Source organism: Odontesthes bonariensis, chromosome 24 (genome assembly GCF_027942865.1).
Source record: "Odontesthes bonariensis isolate fOdoBon6 chromosome 24, fOdoBon6.hap1, whole genome shotgun sequence".
Lineage (NCBI taxonomy): Eukaryota > Metazoa > Chordata > Actinopteri > Atheriniformes > Atherinopsidae > Odontesthes > Odontesthes bonariensis.
Window position 1 is genome coordinate 1,442,226 of NC_134529.1, and position 12,339 is coordinate 1,454,564.

At 45.1% G+C, this 12,339-nt stretch overlaps 1 protein-coding gene across 4 annotated transcripts; it reads left to right on the forward strand.

Moving 5' to 3' along the window:
- The first annotated feature begins 1,793 nt into the window (after positions 1-1,793).
- Positions 1,794-11,878, forward strand: klf11a (Kruppel like factor 11a). 4 transcript variants are annotated; one of them, XM_075458684.1, is made up of 4 exons: positions 1,794-1,923; positions 5,618-5,836; positions 8,353-9,169; positions 9,886-11,878. In XM_075458684.1, the coding sequence occupies exons 1-4, from the start codon at positions 1,891-1,893 to the stop codon at positions 10,179-10,181; spliced, it is 1,365 nt and encodes a 454-aa protein (XP_075314799.1). In that variant the 5' UTR covers positions 1,794-1,890; the 3' UTR covers positions 10,182-11,878. The 4 variants fall into 4 exon arrangements, with proteins under 4 accessions (XP_075314799.1, XP_075314800.1, XP_075314801.1 ...); XM_075458685.1 differs by lacking the exon at positions 1,794-1,923 and adding an exon at positions 7,680-8,226 and having other exon boundaries at positions 5,750-5,836; XM_075458686.1 differs by lacking the exon at positions 1,794-1,923 and adding an exon at positions 7,680-7,837 and having other exon boundaries at positions 5,750-5,836.
- The last annotated feature ends 461 nt before the right edge of the window (positions 11,879-12,339 follow it).

The following is a 12,339-nucleotide window of genomic DNA, read 5'->3' on the forward strand; positions in this document are numbered from 1 at the left end:
TCTTTGTCTGAGAGAGGAAGTGGAGCTCCCACCACCCTCATGTGTTTGTCCATGACACCACCACCATGATGATGATGATGATGATGATGATGATGATGATGATGATGATGGTGGTGGTGGTGGTAGTGCCCCCCCCCCCCCCCCAGCAGCTTAAAGGGTTAACAGCAGCTTCAACAAAGGAGTCTGTGCACAAGTGGAGGAGGTGGGGGGCTGGAAGCACCGCCCTGAAATTCTTTCCTGGAGAGGCTGTTTACAACCTTAATGCATCGGAGTCCCCGGGTTCATTGGCCCGGAGGGGCGGGGGTGAGGACACTGTGGGAGGAGGGGGGAGAGGGGGGGGGAGAAGGGGGAGTCACAGACAGGAAAACGGTGCAGGAAGACAACAAAAAGGAAATATGTTGCAGGCTCCCCAAACAAACCTGCAGCATCTGACACCTCTTTTTTTATTCTGCATGTTACTGCCTTCATCTATGAATTCCTCTCGCACGTGACCGCGGAGGAGCACGCTTATTTCTTCACGTGCACGTCCCGGAGCCGCTGCATGTAAACAACGGGCTGCAGCTGTGTCTGCGGGTGGAGCTGCAGCCTCCGACTCCTTCAGGGAACAAAAAAAGTCTCTGAGCTGCGGACCGGCCGCATGCACACGCACGCGCTCACGTGCACACGCACGCGCTCACATGCATCACGTCTCCTGCAGCTCAGGGACACACATGCTGAAATGTAAGGTTAATAACTGAGAGGAATCAGATGTTTTTCCCTTTTTAATGTGACATGTTGTTGTGATTGATGATGAAATGTAGAAAAAACACAAATGTTTTTATCCCAAAGTGAAATGATATAAAATGAATTCTATGGAATAATTAATATTACAGTAAAAGGGGAAAAAAAGAAAGAAAAAGACCAGCTTGTCTCTAACACCTGATGATAATATTCTGCATGTGGTTTTAAAATGATAACTGTCATCCCTGCCATTAAAAGACAAATATTTTATTAATAAACACAAGATTTTACCTCAGAATAAGTAAATCATATTTAAAAAGTTCCAGTATCATAAAACAGCTCATTAACATGTTTTCTGTGAAGTGTTTTTATTGTAATCATCACATTTCTGCCACCTTAAGCGATCAGCTGGGGCTGCACTGCTTAAAAACAATGAAAATTAAAATCTCTTTGTTTACAGGTGAGTTCTCGCGTGATTTCAGCACAAAGCCGCGTGTGTTCGTGCTCTAACTTGGGTGCATTTGAGGTTTTTCGTTCTCCTTTTTTTATTTTTATTTGTTTTATTTTACTTTTTATTCTTTTTTTCTTTCTTTTTTCTAAATTTTTTTTTGGGGGGGGTTCGTTCTCCTTTTTGTTTAAAATTTTATTCATTTATTTTTATTTATTATTATTATTATTTTTTAGGGATTTCGTTCTCCCGACTTTGTTAATCATTCGCGTTTCTTTGTCACTCGTTGTGTGTCTGCAGCCTGTCACGCGCCGCGTCCTCGCGGATCTCGCGGGCCCGCCTCGCGCCTGTCTGCTCCCCCCCCCCCCCCAACCTTTCCCCCAGATCTGAGCGCGCTGCCGGGTTCATCGGGTTTACTCTGACACCGCTGACTCCCCGGCCACGCCCCCAACAGCCACGCACCCCGCCGCGGACCAATCACGCGGCGGCCACGTACAGCTCACGCACCGCCTCACCTGTGATTGGCCGCAGCTCGCTACACCTTTGGCTGTGATTGGCTGCGTGTTACCACCCGCCAGACTGCTCTGAATTTTGTTTCTGTGTTTTTTTTTTCCGTGTTTTTCTTTTTTTTCGCCTCAGCTGAAGCTCGGTCCGCTGCCAGCAGCTCGGCTCTTCCTCCTCTGCGCTCCTCCGCCTCACTTTGCGGACTCCTCTCCCTCCTCATGCTCGGCTCCGCGGCGGAGCGCTCCTGTCAGGTGAGTCCCGGCCGTTGGTCACTTTGCCCGGCCGCCGGTCACCTGTTAGCGGCCCCGGGACCAGGGGCGAGGCTAGGGCATTTTTAGTGGTGCCACGGCACCACCGAGAGACAGCTCGGCACCCCCTGGCTCAGCACATTTTTTAAATATTATATTATGCAAAAACACTTTTTCTCTTTGTTGCTCAAGGATGCATTATTTTAGTGACCATTTTATTTATTTTCCAGCATTTGTTTTTGTTTTAACTCTTTACTCAAAGCTAAACTAATACGCTGTCTCTCGGTGTATCTGAGGTCACGCTGAACCCGGTGCCCCCTGCGCGTGGAGGGTTTGCGCGCGTCAACAACAATCGCATCCCCGCGGTGCATCGCTGCATCAGAAAGTTTGCAGATGTTGTCAGCAGCTGTTTGTTGCTTCTTTCTATTATTGTCTGCGGGCAGAATCACGTCCTGATGGTCGATTAATCGGATAATCTGTTAATCACGTGTTCAATTTCCTCATGTTCGGTGACAGTTTGACGTGACAGTGAATGCATTTGTTAACATTTCCATTATTTTCAGCTATCAATCAAGAGAATAATCAGATTAATTGATTAATGCTGGTTCCTCTTTGTTACGGCCGGATAATTAGTCGATTAATCAACGTTTTAAATGTTAAATTTCCTCATGTTTGGTGACAGTTTGATGTTTTCTTTTGTTTTGTTTGATGAGACACATTTTTAAATAGATACTTTATTGATCCTGAAGGAAATTTGTGAATATTTCTACTATTTTTAATAATCAATCAAGAGAATAATCAGATTAATTGATTAATGCTGGTTCCTCTTTGTTACGGCCGGATAATTAGTCGATTAATCGGACAGAATAATCTATTAATTACGTTTTAAATGTTAAATTTCCTCATGTTTGGTGACAGTTTGATGTTTTCTTTTGTTTTATACTTTATTGATCCTGAAGTAAATTTGTGAACATTTCTACTATTTTTAATAATCAAACAAGAGATTAATCAGATTAATTGATGAGGTGTCATGCTTGGACGTTTTTCCTTCCAGCTGATTTATTTGAGCCTGATTTGATCAGTTAATGGTGTTAATTAAACCGCACTCATTGATTTCTTTCAGCCTGAACATTAAATCTAACGACAGTTGTTAAGTTTCTAATAGAGGACATACATTTTTTATATATATATATATGAAGCTGTCACAGTGTTCCTGCTGTAACAACCTGTCAGCTGATCAGTTTCTGTCCTGTGAAACAGTTTAAAACGCCTCACTGTTTGTCACATTTCTACTTTATGTTTGAAGCAACCATGAACCTTTTTGATATTTTAAATTTCCCGAGCAGTGAATCAGAATTTTGGGGCCAGAAATCTGCCTCTTAAAAACAAAGACGGATCAAACATGGGGCACCAGAAGGAGCTGATCGATCAATAAGCGGCGCGTCGGGCGCCGTGCGAGGCAGAAACGAAGGTTAAAGCGCTTTAACGTGTGAACGAGTCTGTTTGTGATGGTGTAACGTGGGAATTGAGCGCCCACTGGGTTTGTTGCAGACTTCCTGTTGGCAGCTTCCTCTCTCGCTTTGGACGAGTCGGGGAATGTTAATGTGTAGGAGGTGGAGGGGGCGTGGCCTCCCGTCATCAGTCAGGGTGGAGGGGGCGTGGCCTCCCGCCACAGCAGAGGGCCCCTGGCTCGCTCCCTCTCCCCCTGCCTGTGTTTACATGGATGGCTCCCGTCCTCCACCCTTCCTGGAGGTGCAGCGGAGCGCTCGCCGCACGCCGCCGACTGTGCTGAGCGCCGGGAGCCCTTTGTCCCCGACTCACCTCCCACTCAGACCCCGAGTTTGTTTGTTTGTTTGTTTGTTTGTTTGGTAGGAAGCTGTGACATCACTGGGGGGTGGACAGGTGGTCCTCAGAGGAAGAAGAAGACGATGATCATGTGATCATCTCGCTGCTGATTGGTTCATGATTACCTCGTCAGACCAGACTGCATCTATGGACTGTTTCCAATTTCTTTCAGTCAGACTCAGAACAAAAATGAAAATGATTCCTATAGAAAATAAAATCAGATTTTTCTTTTTTTAGCCTGCTACGAAGGCTTTATTCCCTCTTGTGCTTTTAAGGAGGAGGATGAAAGTGTAAAGCCAGCGTGACCCGTAAGCCTCTTTCAGAGACGTGTGTCACGTCTCAATGAACTCCTGCATCTGATCAGCTGTTCAGAGGAATCCGACAGAATTCTGTCCTTAATGTGGACACGAGGCATTTCCAGTCATTTTATTCTGAATCTTTGGTACCTTCAGATGAACTTTGAACACTTCGTAGCTGTAAACAGTTTGTGATTAGCTCAGAATGGGGGAGAGCTTTCTCTTTGGGGAAACCTCCTCCTGAGAAGGAGAGGATCTTGATGAAGTGTTTTCTGATTGGTCGAATTCCTGGATGTGTGTTGAAGATGGGGAGGGGGATGATGGCGAGCAGAACCGTCACAACAAAGATCCCAGCAGGGCGTCTCTGTTTGGTAAATCTGCTCAGTTCCTGCTGCTGTGAGTTACTCTGAGTTTCTGAGCGGAATTAGAAGCAACAAATGGATCCGTTCAGTTGTCTTGTGGATAAATGTATGAACACAAAGTACTGTTAGCCCCCTCAGCTGCCTTTTCACTCAGTGTAACCATGATGTTTTCTCTAAAATCCGTTTATACGTCTGATTCCAACACAACAGACATCTGAAACGGGTTCAGACTCGTGTGCTTTTAGTGTTGGAACAGCCTCGACTTTCAGCTTCAGCCTCCCTGCACAGCCAGCATCCTTCTGGTTCCTGTTCATAAAACTGTCGTCTGTGAAGTGTAGCGGACAAATCCAAACCTTTTCCAGACTGTGTTGCTGGCAGGAAAAACAAACCACAAACAGATCCAAGATTTCTGGGTCTTTGGGGAAGCTGAACAGGGTCAACTTGCCCTCCCAACCAAAAACACATTTTCTGGAAGAATCTCTGAAGCAGAAACAAAGTACCTGCTCTGAAAAGTACTAATGGCTCACTGGTTCCTTGTAGCGCAATAACTTCTGCTTTTAAAATCTTCACGGTGGATTACGTGCACGCTTCAGCTCTCATGTGGGTGCACTGCCTGCAGAATGAGCATAAAAGGAAACCCTAAACTGTGATTGTATGAGTAAAAAGCTGTAGAAAAACAGTCTTGTCAGCAGGAGTTTGAGCCATTCTGCATGAGAATGGTTAAAAATGGCTGAAGTACAGCAGAATGTACACTGTGTGGACACACAAAATGGTGGACTGAGAATGAGCTGTGTGGGAAACAGCAACAGTTTATCTCGTTATCTGTGAATCCTAATGTCTTTCTTGTAAGATCTCCACTTTATCTTTTACCGGTTGAAGACGCTGTGAGTTGTGACATCATGCTTCAACATTTCATTAATCAAATTAAACCTGCAGGCTCTTGAAATATGAGATGATGGCGATTTAAAAATCTGCTTCCTGCTGTTGAGAAACCACACAGATGAATTCATGTTACTGAAAGAAGAGAAAACAGAACAGATTTTATCCACTAAAACCTTCGTCCACCACTACGATATTCTACACGACCATTTTAAAAGCAAACGGTTCTGATTCTGGTCTCAGTTCTGCCCTTTCTTGTCACGTCTAATTGCGAAGGGGAAAAACCTGAGTTGCTAACGAACCGATCTTCCTCAGGTCGACCACGTAAACGGACGGGCGCCAGCCATGGAGCAGAAGCCGTGCATCGAGTATCATGACCTGGAGGCCGCCGAGGCGCTCGTCAGCATGAGCTTTTGGTGTCAAAGGCAGCACAAGCCCCGCCCACTGACCCCCACCTCGGACTCCTGTGACTCCATCCAACTCCACCCCGAGGGAGGGGATGCTCCCAAAGATCTGATCGCCTTGTCCTCCCTGGTAAGACACATTAAAGAAACAAAAACACATCTCTGAGCTCCTCCCACAAAGACCAGCACGCTCTGATTGGTCAGCTCCTGTGGCTCCACCCACCTGGGTGAAAAAGGAATTTTCTACACTTAAACAGGACTTATTGTTATATTATGTGTAATTATATTTCTAATATTTTCAAACCAAAACAACTCAGGTTTATACATAAATTGATATTAAAGGAAAACGCCGGAAAGTTCCAAATTTACTATTTTCCCTGGTACATGTTCCCCAAAATCGATTTCTCACCTTGTTTACATTTGTCAGCCCGAGAGAGTAACATTTGCGAATGTTTGAAAGTCAAGTTATACTGCTCTGGCTCTCCCTCCCTAGCGCCGCCATGTTCACTCAACATGACGTCAGAAATGCAAACATTTTTTCTACAGCAATGGAAGACACTTACGAACTGTCTTGGTCTGACTCGGACCCGGAGATAGAATGCGAAGTTTCGCCTGAGTCCGAGTCAGATCATGATCAGCCTATCGATCCAAGTTATGTTAGCTTATAGCCATCAGCCGAGATGGTCGGATAAGGCTAAAAATAAGGATGGACAAGTGGCTGTCGCAGCAGCCGCGACACCGCCGCCAAATGCTAACGACTCACCGGTTGTATCCACGAGCCGTGAGGCGTTTCCGGACCCCATGCCCAACCTTGTGTACCGTTTCCAGGCCTACCGGCAGGTGACCTACTTTCTCCATGGGAGACTTGGGAAGCGCTTCCGAAGAGTGATTCCCTCCTGTGCGGTGTGGGCGATCAGGGATAAATATGAGTCGCAGGACGGGACCTACAAGGGTTTCCTTCACGCCGACGAGGCAGTTGTAGACTATCACTACAGATACATGTGAACATACATGTTGAAATAAATAATTTCTAATTCTACTATATACAGGTAGTATTCAATCATTGTGTATTTCCAAGTTACACTCTACACTTTGTTAGAGCACACTCCCGCCACACAAGTAGAATTTTATTTCCGCTGCACAAGTAGAATTGCATTTCTGACGTAAAATATGCCCGGATGTGGCTGAACATGGCTGCGCCCATGGCCAGAAGTGAAAAAATCTGGGAGCGCAAGGTTATGGGTTGAATAATGTAAAACAGTGTGAGAAATCGATTTTGGGGGACAGGTGTCAGGGAAAATAGGAAAATTGAAATTTTCCGACGTTTTCCTTTAAGTATATTTTTATTCAAATCTGTTTGAGGTCTTTGAGAAAAAGAGAAACACATTTACATGTTTTCCGTAACAAGTTGGTGAATCTGTGGAGACAGAGCTCCTCCCACAAAGACTACTCTGCTCTGATTGGCCAGCTCCAGGGGCCTGATCAGGCTCCACCCACCTGTCTGTATGAAAATCTACAGACAATCCTCCAAACTTTATGTAGAATAAGTTTTAAGAACAACAGGTTTGTACATAAATATATATTTCTGTATTTTCATTCAAGAAGTAAAACTGAATTATGGAGAGAAAATCATTAAAAATCCTAAATGTGTTTGAAAAAAACAAAACACAATTGTCCATTTCACAATTTTATAATCAAACTTACTGGATGAAAAACCATGTAAGCCCATTTCCACCACTGATTGGAATAAAATTAGATGAAATCTAAAAAAAATATATATTTAGTATGGTAAAGATTTTATTTAGTTTAGAAGAAAGTTGAGACTTTCTATCTCAAAATTAACATTAATAACATTTCACTTCAACACTGTTCTTATACGCCAAGCAGAATACTTTACAAGATTATTGTAAAAACATACTAGACTATTTTATAAATGTGTTTGCATATCATAAAATGTTAAGTTTTTCTCTTAGAAATCACATGAACCAGTACTGGCTACAGATGGATGCTGTCAGTCATGGGCCAAACTATGTACGTCACATGGACGGCTTCGAAAAACAAAGACATTGTTTTATAGCTGGCTTCATGAGGAAATTGATGCTTGTCTGATGAAGTCTTTTAAAGTCTTTATGTAAGTTTTAAGAACAACAGGTTTGTACATAAATATATATTTCTGTATTTTCATTTTAGAGGTAAAACTGAATTATGGAGAGAAAATCATTAAAAAGCCTAAATGTGTTTGAATATATTCTGGTTGCTTTGAGCCTTTATTTTTTTTTTTTTTTAATTTTCAGGACCGTAACTCATTTTACGATTACGATTGGGGGCCCGTCCGGGATCCTTTTTTGTTTCATGACTTCAGAGGAGCAGTTAAAGGAGAGGTTAAAGAGACAATTAATTTTCATTAAAAAAAAAAAAAAAGGTCCTTAATGACAGTGTCGAATTAATCGATAAAATAATCAATAAAATCTTTTTTTTTTCTCAGCCCTACGTTAAACCTCATTGGATGCTTCAGATAGGGTATGGGGTTAGGGTCAGGGTTACCCGAACCTAAATAACAAAGAATACGTTTTCTTTTTTTTTAATTCAAAAAGATTAAGTCTTCAGTGGATGTTGGTGATGTAACACGTTACTCTTCTCCCGTAGTGTATGACTCCACCTCAGAGTCCCAGCTTCGCCGAGGCCTCCACCACGGCTGTCCTCACCACCACCTCCAGGCAGGTCTTACTCCGCCCCAATCTCGCCTCCTGCCACGCCTCCTCGTCCCCCATCACAACAGAGACCTCAGCACCTCCACCTCACTCCGAGTCGGCCTGCATGGCTCCGCCCGGCAAAGCGATGGCCACCAGCGTTATCCGCCACACCGCTGACAGCCTCGGCCTTCCTGCGCCTCCACCCTCCGTTCGGCTGTCGGAGACCTCCACTTCGCCCCCCCCAGAAACCATGGAGACGCCTCCGGAGGAGCATGAGGCGCCTCCTCCTTCCTCGGTGTCTCCGCCTCACCCCGCCTCGCCGCTGTCTTCCCCCCCGTTGCCCTCCTCGCCGGTCCTCTGCCAGGTTTTTCCGGTGAGCGGCCGGCCCGGGATGATCTCGGCCTTCGTCCAGGCTCCGGTTCAGGTGCAGACTCAGGGGGGGCCCAAGCCCATCCTGCCCCAGTCTCCGGCTTCCGGTTTCGCCCAGTCTCTGCTGGTGGGCTCCGCCGTGCCACAGGGGACCGTCATGTTCGTGGTGCCCCAGGCGTCCGTCTCCCAGTCGGTGCCGGGTACGCAGACTGTACTGACCCTGGGCAACACCAAGCTCCTCCCCCTGGCCCCGGCTCCCGTTTACATGCCGTCAGGAGCGAGCGGCGGCGCCTCGCAGGCAGACTTCTCCCGCAGACGGAACTACGTGTGCACCTTCCCCGGCTGCAAGAAGACCTACTTCAAGAGTTCCCACCTGAAGGCTCACCTGCGCACGCACACAGGTACGAGACCCAGAGCCACTCTGTTTCCCTGTGAATCCACCACAGCTGTTAAATCCAGGGCTGGGCAGCGATTAACATGTTTAATCTAATTAATCTCATGATTTCCCTGATTAATCACGATTAATCCCATTTGTACGCAAAATAAATACAAAATTAACGAGTTAACTAACGCGACAATAACGAGTTAACTACGATTATTATTTTTTAATCTAATTAATCTCATGATTTCCCTGATTAATCACGATTAATCGCATTTGTACGCAGAATCCAAAAATAAATCCAAAAGTAGCGTATAGCTTTTAGCATTTAGCTTTATTGTAAATGTGCTGCCATATGAATGAAAGTGCCATAACATTTGTTGTGCAAACAAACTTTTAACATCAGCATCTTTCTGTAGTTTTTATGTAGAAGCCTCGCTCCACTGTCTGTTTCCTTGAATGACTTGCTGCTATCAGTTGTGTGTTTTGCCTTTAAGTGATATTTTAGACTGGAACTACTACGCTGAGAAGACAATTCAACTTGGCAGAGTTTACAGATGACTTTGGTTCTGTCGACTCCGCCGTCTGGAAGAACTTTAAAATGAAAATGGCAAAGTTCCGTACCTTAAAATCACAGATATTCAGGTTATTATTTGTCAAAAACTGAAAACAAAAGAGAAAACGTGTCTTTTTTCCGGTTTCTCTGCGTCCTGACGCTCCTGTTTTCTTCTTCTGCAGGCGAGAAGCCGTTCAGCTGTCACTGGGACGGCTGCGACAAGAAGTTCGCCCGCTCCGACGAGCTTTCCCGCCACCGCCGAACGCACACGGGCGAGAAGAAGTTCGTCTGCACCGTGTGCGAACGCCGCTTCATGCGCAGCGACCACCTGACCAAACACGCCCGGCGGCACATGACCACCAAGAGGGCGTCCTCGTGGCCCGCTGAAGCCCGAGACCTCGGCAAAGGAGCCCCGCCCAGGAGCCAGAACAGAGGCCCCGCACTTCCTGTTGGCGTGCTGGTCCCCGCCGCCAACTGATGGACTCACGGGGGCCAACGAGGCCCACTCAGGACTCCGGTGTTGGGGATCAGACTCAAACTGGGACCGGGGGGTTTCTTCAGCCCCGTCCGCCACATCAGGGGCCCCCGACTACGTTTACAAGCCCTCAGAACGGGGTCAGGAAACCCCGGTGAACCTTTTGGCACTTTTCCACTAGCTCGCCACGGCTCGGTTTGGTTGTGTTTCCATTACACTTCGTGCCTCTTCGACGTGGGCGGGGTCGTCGTGGCTTTTTGTCGCACAGAAGGCAAGAGAAGACTCCTGGCCGCCAGACAAAACAGTAGGGATGGGAATCGAAAACCGATTCTTGTTGAGAACCGGTTCCCAGTGTTTCAGTTCCTTGGAATCGTTTGGCGATTTTGCAAACGATTCCCTTTTCGATTCCAGTGGGCGTGAATGACGTCACCACGCAGCGTTGCGTGGCGAGTCCAGCGCAGCCAGCAGCCAACAGTAAACATGGCGCCCAAGCGGTACAAACGCTCGAAAGTTTGGTTACACATCCCTAAAAAAGGCAAAGTTGATGCTGATCGACCGGTTTGTTGTCCTTTTTCTCCAAATGAGAATCGATAAGGGAACCGACAAAGAACCGAATCGTTAAGCAGAATCGAAAATGGAATTGGAATCGTAAAAATCTTATCAATTCCCATCCCTACGAAAAAGTACCGGAGAGTTTTGTTACGAGCTTCAAAAAGACGACGTTTTGGAGGTAAGCTAACGGTTGCTAACGCTAGCTTTTATGTTATGACGCTTACAGTGACGACGCTCATCGGCCAATCAGTGGAAGGCAGTCAGCTGACGTCACGTTTTAGTAACGCTTCGTTAGGTGGTACGGAAAATCGTCCCGGTTGCAGGTACGGCGTGCTAGTGGAAACACGCAAATAGCGCGCCGAGCCGAAGCGAGCTGGTGGAAAAGCGCCATTTTTGTATAGATGGCCGTCCTCAGATCCTTTAATCAGGGTAAAGAAACTGCTCCGTGAACACACGGTAAGAACTCAGACTCATAACCGGGGCCGCCGGCGGAGGGTGGCGAGCTCCCCGCCCGCCCTGCTCAGGACATTTAACTTCCACAACCAACAAGCTCACAGCGAGAGGAGGAGGAAGGCGACAGGCTGCTATCCAACCACAAACCAACACAAACCTGACATTGCACTGGATTTTTTTTAAAGGTTTTGCTCGTTTTTTATACTCTTCTCTCCCTGTAAAATCATGTTTACTCCATGCGTCACATCTGGATAACACATCTGGATCACACGTACGCTCTCAGTCTTATTGTTTGCCAAAGCTTCCGTACCGTGCTTCTGTTTCCCGCTGATTGTTTTTGTCCGACTGTAAATACTGTAAATATATTGATATCTATATGAATGTCGTGTATTCTCCAGTCTCCCATTTATTGATATTTTTTAAAAGTGAACAGTATTCATCACTGTGATACTACCTTTTACGCATTTTTTATTATTATTTAATAAACATTTTGTTAAGAAAAAAAGAAGTGCTGTTTTTAATGGCTTAATTTGGCCCATAGTGTAGCCAGTAAAAGAATACCTCATGTTATTAAATGTTATTCCTGATAATAACAGCTTATATTAGAATTATTCCATCTCTGAACATTTGTGGGCAGTGGTGAACAATATGGCTTTTATAATAAAATATTACCACAAAAATCTGCGTTTGGTCTTTATTGTTCACCGAGATGTCGAGTCTGAGGAAGATTCCAACTTTCTGAGGATTAAATCGATTTATTGTTGATCAAAGTTACATCAGTTGATAGAATAGAATAGAAAAATACTTTATTTATCCCCCAATGGGTGAAATTCAAAATTGATGGATAAATAATCACGTTAGAGTTTAACATTCTGGTTATTTTGGTTTGTTTTTGTCAGAAACTAAGTTACTTTACAGTCCAGTTTGGGAGGCGGAGCCTTCAGTTATCAGGCTTGATAATGAGAATTTGACTCATTTGGAAGTTAATTAATTTGATTACAATGTTCTGTATCTCAGTGCCTTTTCTTTTAGTTGATTTTCAGTTGAATTAAAAAATATTTCCAGCAGTTAAAACTCCATAAAATTAAATATTTTTCTGTTTTCAGTGCTCAGACTTTTGAAGCTTCGTCCTCATTCTTTAAGGTGCCGTGAAAAG